Below are 21,962 nucleotides of genomic sequence, written 5' to 3' on the forward strand. Positions count from 1 at the left end.
AAATGAGTATGTTTTAGGCCGCCGTGTTGGCTACGAACGAGTTATCGTTCCCAAACTTTGCACACGCTATCGGTGTCTTTCCATGACAAACATATGACACTTTTGTGTGCCCAGCCCCAGGGGAACCCATTTTATTACAGTAAAAATATGCTTAATATTGTCGGGCCTCTATTAAGCCTCTGTGAAATGAGTATGTTTTAGGCTGCCTTGTTGGCTACGAACGAACGAACGTTCCCAAATTTTGCACACGCTATCGGGGTCTTTCCACAGGACACATATTACAGTTTTGTGTGCCTAGCCCCAGGGTAACCCATTTTATTACAGTAAAAACACACTAAATTGACAAAGGCCTATATAAAATAATTACAGTGTGCCGAAAGCCTGTTTATTCTATTATCCAAGAGAACCCATTGACTTCTACTGTCATCCTGCCAAGGAAAGCATGGCATTTCTGCTTGGCACCGCTGCGGTCAGGAAAGCACTGCCACTAGCATGTCAGGGAGTCAATTTACCTGATCGAGCTTCCTCACAGACTGTGTCTGATCGCATGGCTGCCTGTCGGTGCATCACAAAATGGGTGGTTTTCATCTCTATATCCCATAACCTAACCTAACCCTAACTAACCTAACCCTAAACCGATTAGTTAGGGTTAGAAGTTTTTGCAGCCTCCGGTTGTCTTGGTAAGGATGAAGTCTGTTTGGCTTTGTAAAAACTTTTAGGGGGTTATCTCTGGTTAGGGTTAGGTGCTTGATGATTGGCTTGATGCTTTGGCATCCGCCAGCCATAGCCTTCGAGATAAGACCCTTCTCAGTCTCTTCTAGGGCAGCCTGTGGATACCTTGCAGTGTTAACGATCAGGTTTGGCTGAGTTGAGAATCACGTGAGTAAACTTATGGGGGGCAGCTCTTTTACTGGTTAATAACACCACCATTGCAACAGTACATTTTTGCACAACACGGCATTACACAAACCTACCTTGTTTTTTCCAGTTTTGATAGTCTTCGGGGCATAGTGGGGTGGAGGGGCAGCTATTGGACAGCTTTTTTCCACTGAGAAAGATGATCTTTACCCTTGTTTATACAATAACTTTTTAGAAATAGCACAAGCCGTGATACTATTTCTGAAGTGAAATATTTGAATTATTTACATCCGCCAGGGGTTGGAGGACTCTCTGCTGCCTGCCCGAGGAGGAGTGGCAGTCATCTGCCAGAGGCTGGTGGAGTGGTCGAGGACCAAGCGATGGCGTGTCTGGGAACCGGCAAGCAATTTTTTCTCTCTCTCATTGTTGCTCTACCTTGCTCTTTCCCTCTCCTCTTTTCCCTCCCCTTGTCTCCCTCCCAGGTCTTGAGGAAGGTGGGCCCCCCCCCCCCTTTTTAAAGAAATAGGATGACATGAATTCTTATTAAATGTGTATTTTATTATCATCATTAATAATAGTATCTCTTTAATGAACAGTGCAGGTTCAGATCAAAAGAGAAAAAAAAAATCAAAAACAGGCGGTAATCAGAAACGTATTATTTAGTATGTGATTGGTGAAAGTGCCAGAGACAAATTCTGTGCTATATTATTATTAATATTATTATTATTATCCTTATTTTATCAGTAATATCAGAAATTTTCATAAAATAATTTGCCACTCGCTTGGAAAATCCAAACTGTTTTTTTTTTTTTATCATTAATGTGGCTAGATTGTCTTCAACTTTATTATAATTGCAATTTATATTTACACAATAAAATGAAATACAGAAACACAAACTGATAAAATATGAAAATCAAAATAATAAAATAGAACAGAAATAATCTGCTTGGTTGCCTCTCAGGTCAGTCAATGATTTTGAGAGAAGCTTGCCATCAACAGAAAATATTTCAAACATCAAATAATTTATGATAATGTGGCAAGACCCTGTTTTTTCACCACATATGTAAGTTACACATTTTTGCATATTGTCTGTTGTTCATATTAAAAACCATACTGACAAAAAAAAAAAAACACTGTGAACAACAAATGGTCTGATGGTGCAATTGTTGTTCTGTATAGATTGTTACACATTGTTTTCTTTCTTTTTTACTGGGACCTATGTATATCCAAGTTTGTCTCTAAAACTGCACTAGTTCCTGGTTCAGTGACCCATGATATCTTGGACTCGGCAGAGCATCTGACGAGGCAAAATCAATGTAACAATCACTAATTGCCAGCTTTGGTTTCACTTCATTTACGTTAAGAGCTTGGAGTTAAGCCTTTAATTAGATTAATAGTGAGGCTTTAGTACATTGTGGATAACTGGTTTGACAGGGATGGAGCTTTACACATCTCAGAACTTGTGCAGTGTGCACAACAGGACATCTTCATAAATAAATGCTTAGACAGTCCAGCATATAAGAGATGGACTGACTATCTATCTTCATATTTGCTTTTCCCATAGTATATTTTCATTAAGCTGTAGAGCTGCCTCTATTTACGGACTGATCCAGTATTTGGGTTAAAATATTGGCCTAGGTCTGCTCTTAAGCCTAAGGACAGTGTCTTCAATCACTACAATAAGCAATAAGACGTGGAAAGCTTTAGACTAATGAGGTGCAGAGAGGAAATGATGTTATGGCAATACCTTACAAACAGGATGTGAGAGAATGCAGTTCTGATGCAGTGCCACTCTAAACCCGTAGGTGGCCTTTAGATGTGGAACAGGAGGCACTACAGTGGAGGTTAACTTGTTTTAATGTACAGTGAAGAAAATAATAATATTTTTGATTAGAGATATACATTTGATTATTAGCAATTTTCCATTCTGAAATGTGTGTGTGTGTGTGTGTGTGTGTGTGTGTGTGTGTGTGTGTGTGTGTGTGTGTGTGTGTGTGTGTGTGTGTGTGTGTCTGTATATATACACACACTCCGGAATGACACCATAGTTGTGGGGAAGATAAAAGTTAATATATTAATTTACCCCTGATCATCCATTTGAGTCATTTTAAAAATACTATTGTCATAGTTTTCTCTTAAAGGACATTAATAGATGAGCCCAATTCATCTCTTTGATGTCTCTATTCTATTATGAATGAAATGCGACTAAATTATGTCTTTCCAAGCTAATTCTTTGTTACAAAAATATATTTGTCTTTTAAAATAATATACAGTTAATTAATGTTGAAAATTCTTACTATCAAGCTTAACATCAAAGCTGTTTTTCCCCTCTTCTTTTTAATATAAAGTTTCAATATCTAGAGAGAGAGAGAGAGAGAGAGAGAGAGAGAGAGAGAGAGAGAGAGAGGAGAGAGAGATACTAGAGTGTCATGATGAAATCTATTTTTCTTCAGTGTTCTCTGCCTGGCTGTTCATTCAGGAAGGAGAAGCACGTTCAGGCCTCAGGATAATTTGCATAATGGAGATTTTCTTCAAAGTAGCTCTTAGATCTCATCAACTGACCGAAACAAAAACATAAAATAATTTTGTAAACAAAAGTTGCTCTCTCAAAGAAAACATTACAAAGCCACAAATCATATTATGATTTAGAAAATAAGTATTGTTTCAAATCAAGAGAAAAGTACAACAGCTCAGTCTTTACTCTTTGCATGTCTACATCATTTTACAATTAGATCTAAAAAAGTTTGGATGGTAAAAAATAAAACAAAAAATGGACACCATAACTAAAAAATACCAGTGCTACAAAGAAATTGCAAATATATATACAAGACCCTGTGTTCATTGAGAGTATATATGTGAGTTTTCTGTGTAAGAATGAAACAGAATGAGCTTTGCAAGTTTTCTTTCATTTCATCCTCCTCAATGCCTCTGTTATGATTTCACATGAGTCGCATGGTGACTGTGTCAGAGTTATAGCCTTAATATTTAAAATCCCTGTGAATCTTGGTGCATGTCAACAGCAGCAGGCATTGGTTTGATTTTAAGGGTCTTACGTTCTATTAGCATTCAACTAATAAAAATGTCTCTTTCCTGATGATGTCACCAGATGACGCTGGAGATGCTGGTTTCTCGGGGCAACAGTGGCAGCATTGCATTATTAATGTGTTGCTCTTCTATTGCCTGCTGCTGTTCACGAGGTGTTTTCCCCCGTGGTCGCTGTCCGTTCAGAAGTGTCATTGGGATGTTGCAGTAGGTGTGCTGGTTGCCTATTGATGAAAGGGGTGGGAGGGTACCAGACGAAGGTATGTCGTACTCGTAGCTTCTGTAGTAATGCTTTTGTCGCAGCTGCGTGTGGTATGTGTTGTGGAAAGTAGAGCGCAGCTCTGGGTGTGCAGTCGCCATGGCGGTGGAAGTTGCTGCGGCCATAGACATAGCGGAGACGGTCTGCAGCTCGCCGAAGGGTCCCTGCTCGCTCACATCCAGCACCTGCTCATGCGAAAGCTTGGGCTCTGGATGCTTAAAGGGCATTTCATACTGAAGCTGTTTCCAGAACTTGGAGTTTAGTTTACTGCTCTTTGGTCCAGGCCACTTGATCACCGTCAGAAGTTTGATGGTGTGTTTGAGAGCTTCAACTTCCTGATAGTTCATGATCCCTCGCAGCTCTGCACATTCGATGAGAATAACTTTAATTTCTCCAGTAACCAACATGTTCCTTAAACGCGTCTCCAGCTCAAAGATGCTCCAGCCACGTCGCACCACGTAATTGGGTGTCATAACGATGATGAGACGTTTACTCTGGTCAACACAGCGAGTGACATCCTCAATGTATGCTGAGAGAGAAACAGGAAGAAGTTCTTAAAATACAGCTAAATATATAATTTTTTTCTTTTTATTGAATTCATCCAGACATCATGCAAATTAAGCAGAATACTCAAATCTTGTTTTGGCTAATTATTGCTGTAAAGTTAATTATTGCTGTTATTGTTATTAAGCAAGTATGTTTGTTGCAGAGTACAACTCTTTAAAAGGAACTTCATTAAGAGGATAAATAAAAACAGTAGCATAACTCAAATATTGAACACACACTGATTTCTGAAACACTGAAAATGGGAAAAAGACAAAACAAAACAACATCAAACATAAATTCTGCCCTGAACACATGAAGCCTAATACTTTGAATAAAAGCCTGAGGAAGTTCTTAGCATTTTTATATTCACCTAAAAAACGTTGTGAAAAAAGAATTATTGTCTCACTATTCTGGCCTTAAACTGACAAACAGGGCTATAAATCACTTATTTTTTTTATACATCTGATACAGTTCCAGCATCAAAACAGCTTTAATCTGAACAAGTGAATTAGGAAACAAGGAGTCAATGAAAGACAGTCTGACTTGCGGGTGATCTGTGCCATTGCGTTACAATACTGTCACATTGTCTATTTCAAAAGGTCCTTATTGTGGCCATTTATGATTAATTGAATAATCAAGCTCTATCTCTGCATGTCAATGTTGGTGGCACTGACAGACACTTGATTATCTTTATCTATTTCATCTGAAATAGTAAAAAAAATAAGATACCCTCTATGGTCTCTCTTTCACAGTGGAACTTTCTCAATGTATCCTAAAGCCTCCGAGACAAAAAGAAATAACAACCAAACAATCAAAAAAACAGGTAGTTTGAAAATCATAGCTTTTGCTGGAGTTCAAATTAAATCCCTGCTCAACACCATGTGCCCATTTCCCCCAAAAGTGAAATTTGTAAAAGGGTGTCAGTCAGGGTTATAAACAAGTAAAAAGGCCAGAGAAAAATACCTCTAAGGAGTCTTGTATCATCCTGGAAATGATCATTGCTGAAACCTAAACATAAATATTCCAATATTGAAAGTCTGATCATCAGATTAAATTCAATAAGTGAAAACGAGCAAGGACTTCCAATAGAGAAACTGGTAGAACTGTGCTTTTGCCTCTCAGTTACAATCACCAGTTTATCCATCCTAATATGGGACTTAATATGGGGCTGCAGGGCTAACAAAGCTACTTGAATATACTGCAATTTTAGTTTAAGTGGTTCACATAAAACCCATTGGGCTGTTTATTGAATTATTGAGTCGTTATGAATGTAACTCCAACATGATCACCAAATACAAAAATACAACACAGTGAAATATATTTGTGAAGAATTATTGCTTTCTCAGCCCTGATTTTGAGCACCTCATCCCATATTAAAATATATCAGTCCCCGGACAACAGACATTAGTGTGAATAATATATATATATTAGTTTTTATGAAGTACAAAAGGGCAGTATAAATTGATTGGAGAGTTAGACAAGCAAACAGAAAACAAATCACATACCAGTAAAAAAGTACAAGGGACTTCACTGAAAGCACTAATGTAAACATTACACATGATAGATACAGAAAGTAGATATTCACAGAACACAAACAGAAACCTAAACTAATGTTTTTCTATTAAAATTAATTTTAGGTGAAAAAAGTGAAACATAAAGATGAAATACAAATTTCTTTGAAAAATCAGAACATAGCCACACTTGTGAAAATACAAACACAGTGCACACACACACACACACACACACACACACACACACACACACACACACACACACACACAGCAAGCACACACACACACCCCTTACAGGTAATGCAACTTACTTCCAGTTGGGATCAAGTCCCTGTCAGGAATGAAGAGTTTATACCCATAATGCTTTTCCAGAACATCAGGCAAAATTTCCAAAGCGAAATGTTCTTCCTCTCTCGTCTCCTGACTCCACTGATCTGGATCAACTTTAGTGTATGACACATATGCGTCATAGTCTTTATTTTCTAAAACACATAAACACAATCTTTCATGAGCATCTAAACACAACTACACATTCATACAGCATTCCCTCTCAATGAAGCAGCATTTATGATCTTAATAAATGCACATGCTCAGATATCGAGCTATTGCTACAGTATTCACAGCAGGACATAATAAATCACGTTCTGTGGGATCTACACTGACTACAGTCTCTCTACTGACACTACATGTTCTATAAAGTTCATTTACTGACACTCTACAGTCTGGAAAGTTCATGAAAGAATCAGACACATGAAGGGCTTGAATATCTTGTGCCTACAAACATGAAAGATGCTCACAAACTTGCTATAAAATTATGAAAGAACATAAAAGCAGCTTTAGGTAACAATGCAGTAATTAAAGCTAACTGTCTCAATGATATGTTATTTATGCAGTTGTTGAAGTGCAGAAATCATACAAAGCTAACAGAAATAGTGTTTCAAGCATTGTGTGCATACATAACTATATTTTGGGGACCAATTTGACTGTGGAAGAAAATTAAATTGGACAAAAAACTCAATTTGGGAACATTTATTAATTATAATTAATTCTTATATATATATATATATATATATATATATGATATATATATATATATATATATATATATATATATATATATATATATATTAGAGTTGTCAGTCAATTAAAATGTTCGCATTATTTTTTTATGTTATATATTAGAGTTGTCAGTCAATTAAAATGTTCACATTATTTTTTTGTTAATTGATAAATCACAGATTTTGAAAGTGCTGAAATTTGACACTACATATACTTATTTTCTTGTAAAATGTATTTATTTCCATTTAGGTAAAAAAAAAAAATATTTAGCAATATAATGCTTTAACATTTTCAAAACAAAGTCTTCCACAGTATGATCATAGAAATGCACTCAAATATCAACAATGAAAATATGTTCCCCAAAAGTGGGAGTTTGGCTAATTAAAAGAACTAGTTTCCCAATAGGTTGCACATTCATTGCACTTAGCATTAAATCTCTTAAACTCTCATCCTCCACAATATGAATCTGCTGACAGACTGTAGCTATCCTCTTTCCTTCAGCAAAATTGAAGCTGCGTTCATGATTCGCGTCAGAGCATCAAAGCCAGTGTCGAGCACCTCTTTGAACTCACCATGCACCTTAAATAGGATGAAAAATACTTGATTTCAATCACAAGTCCCATCTGAGCTTGTTTTGTTCATCAAATAGGGCTAAGAGCTCCTTCCTCCATAATTTTATCACTGACAGGGAAGTGTTGTCAGAGATTTTTTTATTTACTGAGATAACCTCCGCTCTATCATAGGAGAGAGCATAACAATCAAATAGCGTTTTACGACAGTACCGCCCATAACATGTCTATGGACGGCATTATGCTAAGTTTGTAGGCTCCATTGGTAGAAGGGCTCTGGTGCTGTTGTGTGTTGGTGTGTGGTGTGTGCGTCAGTGTAATGACTCCGGGTGGACACATAACAAAGGTACCGCCTTTCACGTCAGTTTTTACACTGTAATAATGGTAAATCTGTTGATCTTGATTAAAAAAATGTATGCATGCGTTAACTCGTAAATTCTGACACCCTAATATTTATATATATATATATATATATATATATATATATATATATATATATATATATATATATATATATACACACACACACTGATCAGCCACAACCACCTGCCTAATATTGTGTAGGCCCCCCTCATGCCGCCAAAACAGCACCAACCCGTGTCTCAGAATAGCATTCAGAGATGATACTCTTCTCAACTGTACAGAGCGGTTATATGAGTTACTGTAGACTTTATCATTTTAAGCCAGTCTGGCCATTCTCTGTTGACCTCTCTCATCAACAAGTGTTTCTATAGACAGAACTGCCACTCACTGGATGTTTTTTTTTTTTTGTTTTTTTTGCACGATTCAGAGAAAAATCTAGAGACTGTTGTGTGTGAAAATCCCAGAAATCCTCAAACCAGCCTGTCTGGAACTAACAATCATGCCACGCTCCAAATCAACCGGGATCAAATTTCTTCCCCATTCTGATGGTTGATGTGAACATTAACTGAAGCTCCTGAACCATATCTGCATGAATTTATGAGCTACACTGCTGCTACATGATTGTCTGACTAGATAATCACATGTATGATAATTGAACCTGTTCTTCTTTTTGTTGTTTGTCACCAGTTCGTTGTGTGTGCTTGTGAGTTACACTCACTTCCCAGCTGTTTGCCTCAGTTGGTGTGTTTGTGTGTTTGCTGTCAAGTGGTAATATTTGTAACCATCAGTGTAGAGAAACAACAGCAGTGAATGGAGAAAAACAGAAATGCAGCTCTGTGCTGTAAGACTCTCGGTGGTTGCTTGTGTTTTGACATCCACACGGAATGGTGCAATAACTCTATGCTAGTCTCTAGTTACTGATCATCGCTGGTGGAGCTTGTGACTGTTAGATGCAGAACTTTTTATTTACCACAGGAATTCACCACTGTTATTATGAACAGAGTTTACATTCCCCCAGCACTAAGCGGAGCTGCCTCAGCGGGCAGATGGTGTGCGGGCTGCGTTGAGGCGGTGGCGTGGTGTGATGTGATATATAGATTCCATCTGCCTCTTCACTGCCAAAAACTGCTGGGCGAAGTCAAGTCAATTTTATTTGTATAGCGCCTTTCACAACACATATTGTTTCAAAGCAGCTTTACAGAAGATCAGGAATTAACAGACGATAAAACTGTAATGTCTATAATGTCGATGAATCATCATTGTGTAATTAGATAAAATACGATTGTTAATCGTGTTTAAAAATAATTAAATAATAATTGTATTAATAACCCCAGTGAGCAAGCTGAAGGTGACTGTGGCAAGGAACACAAAACTCCATAAGATGTTGAATAATGGAGAAAAATAACCTTGGGAGAAACCAGAGTCACTGTGGGGTCCAGTTCCCTTCTGGCTAACATCATGAATATAATGTAAATATTACTTATGTATAGTTAAAGTCATGGTTTAAAATTATTAAACTAAGTAAGTGTTAATGGTCAGTGTTTAAACATCGATTTTGTATGAACTGTAAGATTAATGACCAATGTCTTTGAAGTCCATCCTGGATTAATTGCTGAAGTTCACATAGATGAAATGTTAATTGGCTGATGAAGGCTTTTGTTGGCAAATGTTAGTCTTTGCATTCCATTTCAAGGTCATAGTCCATCAATAGACCGAGGTGATGCAGGCATAGATCAGGAATGTGAAACGCAGTTCAACCTGGCCGGTAATTTCGGTGAGGTTCAGTGTGGTCCATCCTAAATCCAAGGTTCAGACAATGGCATATGAAGTATCCCATGTCTTATGGTTGGAGTTGGCATCAGTTCATCCTCTGAAGTCCATCATAATAGACTGAAGTGATGTTTGGCTGGCACCGGCTGCATTTAGTCATCATCATTCAGCGACACGTAGCAGTGGAGTCCAACACGAAGCATGAATGGGGCTGGATCCAGCCGGTTCTTGTGACCTCAGGATAGGAGTCCCGAAGTTGAGACAGGGAAACAAATAAAAAGATGTAAGCATAGATGCCATTCAATTTATTGCAGAGTTATAAATCATGATCAATGTTTCTGGTTTCTGGTTCCGGCAGACCCAACTAAAGCAGCCTAATTGTGGGTTGGAGGATAAATTAGGTGTATGCCTGGCTAAATAGATGAGTCTTTAGTCAAGACTTAAACTGAGGGAGTGTGTCTGCATCTCGAACAGTGTTAGAGAGACTATTCCATAGTTTAGGAGCCAAATATGAAAAGGATCTTCCTCCTTTGGAGGATTTTGATATTCTAGGAACTATTAACAGGCCAGAATTTTGCGATCGTAATCAATGTGATGTAATATAGCATGGTAGAAGGTCACTAAGTACTGCGGCGCTAGACCATTCAAAGCTTTGTATGTAGTTAACAGAATTTTTAAATTAATACGGAATTTAACAGGTAGCCAATATAATGATGATAAAATGGGGCCAATATGATCATATTTCTTGGTTCTCGTTAGCACTCTGGCTGCTGCATTTTGAACCAATTTAAGTTTATTTATTGATCTTGCTGGACATCCTCCCAGTAATGCATTATAATAATCTAGTCTTGAGGTCATGAACGGATTAATTCGTTTTTCGGCATCAGCAACAGAGAGCATGTGCCTTACTTTAGTAATATTTCTTAGGTGGAAGAAAGCTGTTCTACAAACATTGGTAATTTGATTTTCAAATGACAGATTGGTATCAAATATAACACCTAAGTTCTTCGCTGTGGAAGATGATGTAACAGTACATCCATCGAGAGTAAAATTATATTGTAGTGGCTTATTTTTAGAGTTTTTGGTCCAATAATTAGTACCTCTGTTTTGTCAGAATTGAGTAGAAGGAAATTTCTGGCCATCCAATCTTTTATTTCATTGATACACTCTGCTAATTTCGAGAATGGTGAAATCTCATCAGGTTTTGAAGAAATATAAAGTTGTGTATCGTCGGCATAGCAGTGGAAACTTATTCCACGATTCCTAATAATATCTCCCAGGGAATGCATATACAAGGAGAAAAGCAGAGGCCCTAAAACTGATCCCTGTGGCACTCCATATTTTACTTTTGTTTGGTTTGACAATTCCTCATTTACATAGACAAAGCGGTAGCGGTCTGCTAAATATGACCTAAACCATACTAATGCAACTCCACAAATGCCAACATAATTCTCTAGCCTATTCAAGAGAATGTCATGATCTATCATGTCGAATGCACCACTAAGATATAAAAGCACTAGAACAGAAAAGCAGCCATGATCAGATGATAAGAGCAAGTAATTTGTAACTAGAAATAAACATATTTGGGAGGATACTACATTTTGTAGTATTTTTTACATAAATGCGAGATTTGAAATCGGTCTATAATTAGCCAGTTCTCCAGGATCAAGTTGTGGCTTCTTAATAAGTGGTTTGATAACTGCCATTTTAAAGTTTCTTGGGACATATCCTAAGCATAGCGAGGATTTAATAATATTAAGAAGATGTTCTGAAATTACAGGAGATACCTCTTTTAAGAGCTTAGTTGGTATAGGATCTAACAAACATGTTGTGGCTTTTGATGTTTCGATAAGTTTTGTTAGCTCTTCATGACCTATGACAGAGAAGGATTGAAGTTGCACGTGAGGAAAATTATTAGACACTGTTTTCTGAGGTGCTATGACATATGATTGCATAATTCCAATTTTATTTCTGTAATTCATGAAGTCATTACTCTTGTGCTGTGACGTAATATCTGGTTCAGTTGAGGCTTTATTTCTAACCAATTTAGCCAAAGTAATGAATAAACATCTAGGATTGTTGTGGTTATTTCCTATGAGTTTACTAAAATATGCTGACCTGGCAGCTTTTAGTGCCTGTCTGCAGCTACAGACACTATCCTTCCATGCACCTCGAAATACTTCTAATTTTGTATTTTTCCACATGCGCTCCATTTTCCGAGCTGCTCTCTTGAGAGCATGAGTGTTATCATTGTACCATGGTGCAGGGCTTATTTCTTTAATTTTCTTTAATCTAAGTGTGGCGACAATATCAAGGGTGCTAGAGAAGACTGCATTTATATTTTTTGTTATTTCATCAAGTTCTTCTGGGCTTTGGGGTTTATTGAATGTATGAGATAGATCTGGAAGATTAGTAGTGAAGATACCTTTACTGGTCGAAAGAATAGTTCTACCTGAACGGTAGCGTGGTGTAGATTGAGTAACATTAGTTGATTGCAGCATACAACACACGAGGTAATGATCCGAGATGTCATCGCTCTGCTGCAGAATTTCTATATTATCAACATCAACTCCATGTGACAGAATTAAGCGTATGATTATGGCGATGAGTTGGTCCTGTTACATTTTGTCTGACTCCAAGAGAGTTGAGAATATCGATAAATGCTAATCTCAATGTATAATTTTCATTATCTATGTGAATGTTGAAGTCACCAACAATTAAAGCTCTATCTACAGTAACTACAATATCTGATAAAAATTAGCAAATTCACCAAGGAAATCAGAATAAGGCCCGGGTGATCTATACATTGTAGCAAGGATAAAAGATGACAGATATTTTTTATTTATATCTGACGGTGTCATATTAAGCATTATTAGTTCAAAAGACTTACATTTATATCCTGTCCTCTGGACAATAACCAGTAGATTCATTTAAACTAATATATTCATCCGGTTAAAGCCAGGTTTCAGTCAAACAGAGCGTATCCAATTTATGATCTGTAATCATTTCAATAACAATTAGTGCTTTGGTAGAAAGAGATCTAATGTTTAGTAGCCTTATTTTTATATCATGTGTATATTTAATTTGTTTGTTTTGTTCAAGTTTGACCTTAATACATTTTTTTCTTGAAATGATTTAGTGAGGGTATTGTGTTTGGTAGTTTGGGGAACAGACACAGTCTCTATGAGATATCTAGGTGATACAGTATCTATGTGTTGTAGTTTATGTGACCTGTGTGACGTCTCAAGGCAGCTAGCAGATGTTCGGATTAACCAGTTTGTCTGCTTCCTGACCTGGGCCCCAGTTAGTCAATTACTTTCATTATTAAGACTATGAGCCAAATTACTAGAGAGGAGAGCGGCACCTTCCCTGGAGGGATGGACTCTGTCTCTCTTTAGCAGGTCAGTTCTACCCCAAAAACTCTTCCAATTGTCTATAAATCCTATTTTATTCTTCAGACACCACTCAGACATCCAGCCATTCAGTGACACTAATCTACTATAAACCTCATCACCACGATGAGCAGGGAGGGGACCAGAGAATATTACAGTGTCTGACATCGATTTTGCAAATTTGCACACCTCTTTAACATTATCTTTAGTGATCTCCGTCTGACGAAGCCGGAAATCGTTAGTGCCGACACGGATAACAATTTTAGAAAATCTACATTTAGCATTAGCCAGCACTTGTAAATTTGATTTGATGTCAGACGCTCTGGCCCCCGAAATGCAATTAACAATAGTGGCTGGAGTCTCTATTTCCAAGTTCCTTACAATAGAATCGCCAATAACAAGGACTATTTCAACATGATTCTCAGTGGGTGTATAACAGAGTTGGGAGAATCGATTGGAAACCCTTACAGGAACGGGAGAGTGGTGTCTCTTTGCTGAGCGAGTATGCCGCCGAGATGTCACCCAAATGCCCTGCTGCATGTTGCTCTCTGTACTACTCGCATCCGAAACAGTATCTACCGGCTTCTCTTTCTCACTGACCTCCACTAATGTTCAGATGTGAGTCTATAACTCATTAACCTTCTCCGTCAGCCTGACTAATTCCCTACATTTATCACATGTGAATACCTCACTGCTGATGGAGGAGGCTATTGTAAACATGTGACATGCAATGCAGGAAGAAATAACATGAGCAGATGCCAAGACTTACCACAAATTGTTTGTTGTTGGATGTTCCTGAGCGGTGAGGGATTGAGATTGATGTGAATCCCTCACGCAATTGTTTGTTGTTGTTGGTTGTTCTTGATAAGCGGTGCTTTGAGATCGATGCAATAATCTGTGTACCGCAGAGGAGAAAAAAACGGGTGTGCGTTGAGAAAAAAAAAAAAAAAAATGCACGCAGTTTCATCTTGATAAAAATAGAACGCTGTTGCAGGTGGACTATGCGTGCAGTTGATAAGAGATTAATACGAGGGGAAACCCAAAGCGCGCTTAAAAATGGCAGATGTTAAGGATTAAAGGTTGAAAACAGATATATATGTGATGCTAAAAAAAATAGCAGGCTACAAACACAGACTCTAGCTAGGTGCCAGCAGCAGCAGGTAAAATACACACAGATGAAACAGTAGAAAAGAGGAAAAATCTGAAACCCAGTAAAATGACAAAGGATATAACAATGAATATAATGATGAACATTTGAGAATAAGAATAAACAATGCTAAGCAGCCTAAGCAGGCTAAAAACAAACTCTCGTGCTGCATGCCGTTCTCTACAGATCATGCTTTCCTTGGGCCGTGAAGTCATCGACGGTGTCGCCGAAAAGGCCAAACTGGGAGACGGGGGCGTTGAGAAAATGTACCTTGTCAATGTCGCGCATCTCGACCAATTTAGCCACAAATGCCGTTCCTGGACCACGAGGGTGGCCATCGCCCACCAGAGTTCTTACGCTGTGACCCTCATAGCTCAGAGTGAGGTTGGAGGCAGGGCACAGTTACTGCAGCACATCAGGATCAGGACTACCCAGGTGCAAATCTTTAAGTGCCTTGGCTTGGTGAACTTGAAGGAGGGCCATGGCATGCAGGGTGGAGGCAGCCTGTCTAGTGGAGCTGTAGGCTTTCACAGTTAGTGACGATGTTTTCCTACAGGCCCTGGAGGGGAATACCGGGCGGTTCCGCCAGGTGGTGGCGTTCTTGGGACACAAGTGGATCACAACCACCTTGTCCACCTGAGGGACCTCTGTGTATCTGTGGACTGCCCCACCATCCAGGGTAGTAAGAGCGGACGAGCGAGGAGGTCTGTTCCAAGCAGTAAAAGGTGCCCTCCACGAACTCATTGGCTCTTTGCGCTAACGGCGGCCCGGGAAAAGCATAGCGGACATCCGTGCATCAGGCTCAGCCTGGGTGAGCAGACCCGAAGGTGGCAGCTCAGATGAGTCATCAGCATCAGACGCCGCTGTGACACTCTCCGATGCAGTGGCGAAATCATCATCCGATTCTGGGGGCTCTAAGGAGAATGTTGGCTGGCTGCGAGCCGCACTCATCCTGAGCTCAGACAGAAGCCTCTATCTTGTAGGAAGAAGGAACGATGCGGGGGGGCTGCCGAAGTGGCTTTCTCTCGTGAGAAAAGAAAGCTGTGACCGCAATGTTGCCATGGCTATGTTCTCACACTGAGAACATGAACCATTCATAAAATGCTGCCTGCGTGTGTTCGCAGCCCAGGCACATGAGGCAGCTTTTATGACTGTCAGAAGTGGAGAGAAATCAACTGCATCCAGGAACTACACAGAGGTGGAAGGGCATCTTGAAAAAGACGCGTCCTGAAAAGGACGTTCAATGCCTGCTGTGTATTGCTCTTTTATGAGTGGAAACTCAAACTCTTTTAGAGGAGAAACACTCTTCCAGGCAATGAAAGCGCTGTCGAAGCGCCCAGGTGCATGAACTGCACAGCATGCAGAGAGGAGAAATCTGCTAGAATACGCCGTAGATCCAACAGCATGTAACGAGTAGAAATATGGTGTGGCCCCTTTAAGAGCTACGCGCTCCCTTTTTTTGGAAGAGTGGACATATTGGTGTTATTGTGCCATGTGTCTCGAACACCCCGTGGGTGTGTAATTTCTGTTCGATACTGACTTTTATATTATTTTACTTTGTTAAGTAACGATGTGGAAGGGAGAGCGTGTGACAGACAGTTATGCTGCACGAGTTCGATTTGGAATAAAGCCCGAGTTGTGAGATGCAAATCGCCTCCGTGAATCTGTCTGGCCTCCGCACGTAATATCTTCAGTTGTGAGCTATCCTTTTCCTTCTTCCTGAAGCAGAGCGTTACAAGTGGCGCCCGAACATTTTATCTCTGGCCTTGGATTTAATGCGAGGACACGGACGACGAGCCGGTTTGTGACAGACGACTCCGAAAATGCTGTGAACATCCAGCCGGTCATGTGTGAGTTTACACGGGGAAAAGTTTACTGCTTATAGCGTGTAAGGCCCGAGTCGCTCGACGAAGCTGGGGCGGACATTTTGTGTTGCTGACGCAGAGGATATTTCTTCACATTCCAGTGGATTTAAGTCGTCATGGATGCAATCTTTGTGAATTTGGAGTATGCACGTTGGATTGTGGTTCGTTGAGGTAATCAGAAATTCGACCGTTTGTGAACTTTGACTGTTCGGGGATTCAGGTCTGGTTGCTACGTTTTTTTTTTTGTTCATCTGCTGGAACTGAATTTTGAACTGGTTGAATTGAACGTGAGATTTTTTTTTTGCACTGGATTTTTTTTCCCTGAACTTCTATTATATTTTGAGTTGTCGTGGGGTGATAACTCGTCGACGCTCGTGCGGTTTGCTCATATAAAACAAACAAAAAAAAAAAAAAAAACGAGGTCAGAAGACAATTAATGGATTCTATGTTTGAAGTTTGGTGATATTGAACTTGTCAGATTTAAAAAAAAAAAAAAAAAAGAAATCTTGTACAAATGCCAATTTATTGTTATATGGTTAATTTTTTCAAAGGGTATCCAATAGTTTATTCCATTTGTTTTGCTTAGTTACTCACATACAGTAAGTTAATGCAAGTTGGAATTATTGGTTGAATGTTATTGCGCTAATTCATTGTTTTGAATTTCATATTGACATTTATCTGATTTTGGTACTATGGCCAGACGTGTTGATGACGAGACTGATTTATTTGAACAATCTGCATGCTTTGAGTTTCCACCCAGACGGAGAGGGCCAGGGTCAGGCGAGCGCCTGGAGACGCAGGTTGAGTCATTGAAAGAGGAAGTGGAAATGCTGCGGAGGTGCCTGAAGGAGTCTCTTGATCTACAAAGAGGTATTATCAACCGTTGCACAGAAAACTTGCAATTACCTTCTCAAGTCAGGCCTGTTTCTTCGTCTACTCCACATGCTCAAGCACCAACTGGTCAAATACAGGGGCCTCGGTCCATTGAAGTGGAAATGAACGCCAGAACCGAAAAGGCGTTTGGCCTGTCTCAAAGCTCTCTTGATTTAAATAATGCGACCAGAACCTTGGCCTCCGTCTTGCATCAATCGAGACTGGAACCCCCAGTGTTTGGGAATGATGAGAAAATTCAAGCTGATGACTGGCTTCTTCTTGTGGATGCCTATAGAAATTCTTTGGGTCTCAGCGATGCTCAAAATTTGCTCGAACTACCACTTTTCTTAGCTAAAGAACCCAGGAAGTGGTTTACAGTGTTGAGTGCACATTTCACATCTTGGACACAGTTCTGCACCCTGTTCAAGACTGTGTTTCTTCCAGCGGATAACCAAGAGCGGGTCTGGAGAGGTATTCTTGACCGTGTTCAAGCTCAAGGAGAACCATTCCCAACGTTTGTAGTGCACTTGTAGTCTGAATTCAAGAAACTAAAGTCTCCTCCACCAGAACAGGAGCAGATTGATCTTATCTGCAAGCATGCACTTGAGCGCTACAGAGTTGCACTGTACGGCGCACAAATTACTTCAGTCATATACCTCGTGATGTGTGCCCACGAGCTGCACTCCGCTCTCGGCCCTGGCAGCCATAATGTACCAGTATTGCAGAAAGGCAAAAATAAGCAAGAGACTTATTGTTTCAGATGTTCTGCGCCTGGTTTCACTTCAAAAGACTGTCCGAACTGTAACTTTGCGCAACAGGCTGTGCCTTTTCCAGCCACTGATAAACGGACAAGTCCAGGCTCGAATGAGCCACAAAACGCTGAGGAGGATACTAAAGCCAGGACATACAAAGACAGGGAGGAACAAAAGCACAATTCTGTTCAGCAGAAGGTAAACTTCAAAGGGGCAAGGGCCTCCCTCCAGAAGATAAATGCGCCTCACCCTTGTCTTATGTCCCCACCTGAGCCGCTTGTCCTTGGACATGTGGAGGACCGTACTTCTCCTTCATTTTGGAATACACCGTTTATGATCAAGGTCAATTTCTGTCATAAAGCCATTGACGCAGCACTGGACACCGGTGCCTCACTGTCAGCTGTTCGTACAAATATGATTTCTGATGGCTTGCGACATTCTCTGAAGGTTCAGCCTTGGACTTTTCCCCCCGATTCAGCTCGCCAACGGTGCTGCTTGCACTCTGACTGGTGTTGTGTGGTTGAACATTGGCCTCCAAGGAAAAAAGTTCTACCATCGGTTTGTCATTATCCCTGATCTATCCTCTCCACTCATCTTAGGGATGGATTTTATGCTGCGAGCGTCAGTCAGCATTCACATCCCATCAAGGACGGTGACCCTGGGGGAATCTACACCCCAAGAGGTTTTGAGTGAGTGGTTGGAGGCACCTGAGCTTGGGAGCTTAATGTTGTTAAATCCGGCTGGATCCAGCACCATTCCTGCTTCATGTTGGACTCCACTGCTACATTTCACAGAATGATGATGACTAAATGCAGCCGGTGCCAGCCAAACATCACTTCAATCTATTATGACGGACTTCAGAGGATGAAATGATGCCAACTCCAACCTGCATCACCTCGGTCTATAGATGGACTACGATCTTGAAATGGAATGCATAGACTAACTATTGCCAACAAAAGCCTTCATCAGCCAATTAACAAGGACAATTGCATCTATGTGAACTTCTGCAATTAATCAAGATGGACTTCAAAGACTTTGGTCATTAATCTTACAGTTCAAACACAATCGATGTTTAATCACTGACCCTTAACACTTAGTTTAATAATTTTAAACCATGACTTTAACTATACATAATTAATATTTACATTACATTCAAAATGTTAGCCAGAGGGGAACTGGCCCCCACAGTGAGTCTGGTTTCTCCCAAGGTTATTTTTCTCCATTAACCAACATCTTATGGAGTTTTGTGTTCCTTGCCACAGTCGCCTACAGCTTGCTCACTGGGGTTATTAATACAATTATCATTTAATTATTTTTAAACACTATTAAAAATCATATTTTGTCGAAATTACACAATGATGATTAATCGACTTTATAGACATTACAGTTTTATCATCTGTTAATGCTGATATTCTGTAAAGCTGCTTTGAAACGATGTGTGTTGTGAAAGGCGCTATACAAATAAAATTGACTTGACTTGACTTAAATGTCTGCCAGTCTGCCTTGGATGAGAAAGTTGAGAGAGCTTGTCTGAAAAGGGAAGAAAAAGGGAAATTGTTGGACCTTCTTAAAGACTTTTGGAGCCTATTTGATGGACACTTGGGGCACACTTCATTGGGGGAGCACGAAATCAACACGGGTGAAGCAAAACCTGTTCACCTCCCGCCATACCGGAGCTCACCAGCTAAGAAGCAAATCATTGAAGATCAGATTCAGATGATGCTGGAAGAAAACATTATCGAACCATCTTCCAGTCCATGGGCTGCACCTGTGGTAATTGTCAAGAAGACATGTGGAGTCCACAGGTTTTGTGTAGACTACAGAGGCCTTAATCACCTGACACTTAAGGATTCGTACCCACTGCCCAGAGTCAACGAATCATTGGATTTCCTGGCTCATGGAAAATGTCTTACTACTTTTGATTTGGCTCGAGGGTACTGGCAGGTGTCGGTAGAGGAACAGTCAAGGCCAAAGACAGCATTCGCATCACACTGTGGCCTTTTTTCAATTCAAAGTCCTTCCTTTTGGGCTTAGTAATGCCCCAGCCACATTTCAGAGAGTAATGAACAATGTCCTTGCTGGATTGGTGTACAAGTGCTGTGCAGTGTACTTGGATGATATTGTCGTCGTATCCCCAATATTTGAACAGCACTTGGAAGACCTCCGGGAGGTCCTTTCTAGACTTGAGTCAGCTGGTCTTACTCTCAAGCTAAATAAGTGTCAGTTCTGCTTGAGTGAACTCATCTTCCTAGGATACAGGGTCACTCCAGATGGCATTTCTACTGATCCGAGAAAAGTGGAAGCGGTCACAGAGTTCAGAACGCCGACAGACATGAAACAAGTGAGAGGATTTCTCGGCCTCACAAGCTATTACAGGCGATTCATTCCAAATTATGCTCAAAAAGCTGAGTCACTTTTTAAACTCACCAGATAGGATACTCCATTCAACTGGGACGACAGTTGTCAGGTTTCGATGGATTACTTGAAAAACTGCCTTATGTCTGAACCATTCTGTGCCTTCCAGATTTCACACGCCCATTCTTCATCCACACTTGTGACTTGAGCCTTGGTGCGGCCTTGATGCAGAAGGATGACATGGGGCGAGATGTGGTGGTAGCTTTCGCGAGCAGGACGTTGCACAAAGCGGAAAGGCCGTACTCAACACCTGAGAAGGAGTGTTTCAGAGTGATTTGGGCTCTGGAACATTTCAGACCTTACATCGAGGGCCTTCGTGTAACCATTTATACTGATCACAAGGGTGGTCAGCCTGAGGTGGCTGATGAACCGTCCCAACCCCTCTGGACGACTGGCAAGATGGTCCTTGCGCCTACAGGATTTTGATTTTAACATCGTCCACAGGCCAGGGGTTCAGAACAGAGTTCCAGACGCTCTATCACGCAACCCACTGCCGCATTGTGAGGGCCCTATTGACATTCTTCCTCCGCATGCGGTCATAGCTGGGTTGGATCTGCGCAGTCTCTCCTCGGTCCCGATAACAGACAGAGTGCAGTTGACGCAGTTACAATCTTCTTCGAAACCTTGAAGGGGGTGGTACGGACGAAGAACGTCATTCATGATGGTCTGCTTTATTTCAGGGACCCTAAGATAACCTGCAGTCTCCACCCAATGAAGCAGCTTAAGTTATATGTCCCAACAGTAATTCGATCCACTGTACTCCGATATTATCACGACCATCCTACTGCTGGCCACCTGGGGGTGACAAAAACGCTGGCCAGGCTGAAACAAAGGTTCTTTTGGCCCAAAATGGGGACAGATGTGAAAAGGTATGTTATATCTTGTCCTGTGTGCCAGTTGACGAAGACGAGCCAAAGAAAACCAGCAGGGCTGATGGTTCTGATCAGGCCAGTGAAACCCTGGGAATACACGGGAGTGGATTTTGTGGGTCCACTTCCACGTACTCAGAGTGGCAATGAACATCTGATTGTCTTCGTTGATTACTTTTCGAAATGGTGGAAGTGTGTGCAGTGCGGTCAGCGACAGCTCAAGTGGCAGCGAGTAAGTTTTTGAGTGAGATATTTGCTCGACATGGTGCACCAGCCTACCTCATATCAGAACGTGGGACTCCGTTTGTGAGCAATCTTTTTGAGCATGTGCTTGGGGCCCTTGGTACTGAACACCGGCTGACAACTGCATACCACCCGCAAACAAACGCCACTGAGAGGGTAAACCGCACACTTAAGACTGCCATACGTGCATACGTGGAGGACAAGCACACTTCGTGGGATAAATATCTTCCACAACTCTGTTTTGCTCTTCGAACTGCTTGCCATGAGAGCACAGGTCAATCGCCGGCAATGTTGTTATATGGCCGTGAGTTGGACACGCTGCTTGACTTGATAACACAGCCAAATTCTGCGGGAGTAGATGATCCTGGGGTACCCTATCCTGAGAGTTTGAGATATTCCCTGCAGGATGCTTACGATCATGCCAGAGCT

At 40.5% G+C, this 21,962-nt stretch overlaps 1 protein-coding gene across 4 annotated transcripts in view; it reads right to left on the reverse strand.

Moving 5' to 3' along the window:
* Positions 1-1,448: 1,448 nt before the first annotated feature.
* Positions 1,449-21,962, reverse strand: part of LOC127626108 (interleukin-1 receptor accessory protein-like 1-B) — a 399,289-nt gene continuing 378,775 nt past the window's right edge. For 2 of the 4 annotated variants that reach the window (XM_052101672.1, XM_052101671.1), the window contains exons 10-12: positions 6,528-6,698; positions 5,669-5,713; positions 1,449-4,688 (exon numbers count right to left, since the gene is read on the reverse strand). In XM_052101672.1, coding sequence (XP_051957632.1) covers positions 3,958-4,688; positions 5,669-5,713; positions 6,528-6,698 — 947 coding nt within the window. In that variant the 3' untranslated portion in view covers positions 1,449-3,957. The remainder of the gene's footprint in view (positions 4,689-5,668; positions 5,714-6,527; positions 6,699-21,962) is intronic. The other 2 variants (XM_052101674.1, XM_052101673.1) reach the window with 1 other exon arrangement.

Source organism: Xyrauchen texanus, chromosome 32 (assembly GCF_025860055.1).
Source record: "Xyrauchen texanus isolate HMW12.3.18 chromosome 32, RBS_HiC_50CHRs, whole genome shotgun sequence".
NCBI lineage: Eukaryota > Metazoa > Chordata > Actinopteri > Cypriniformes > Catostomidae > Xyrauchen > Xyrauchen texanus.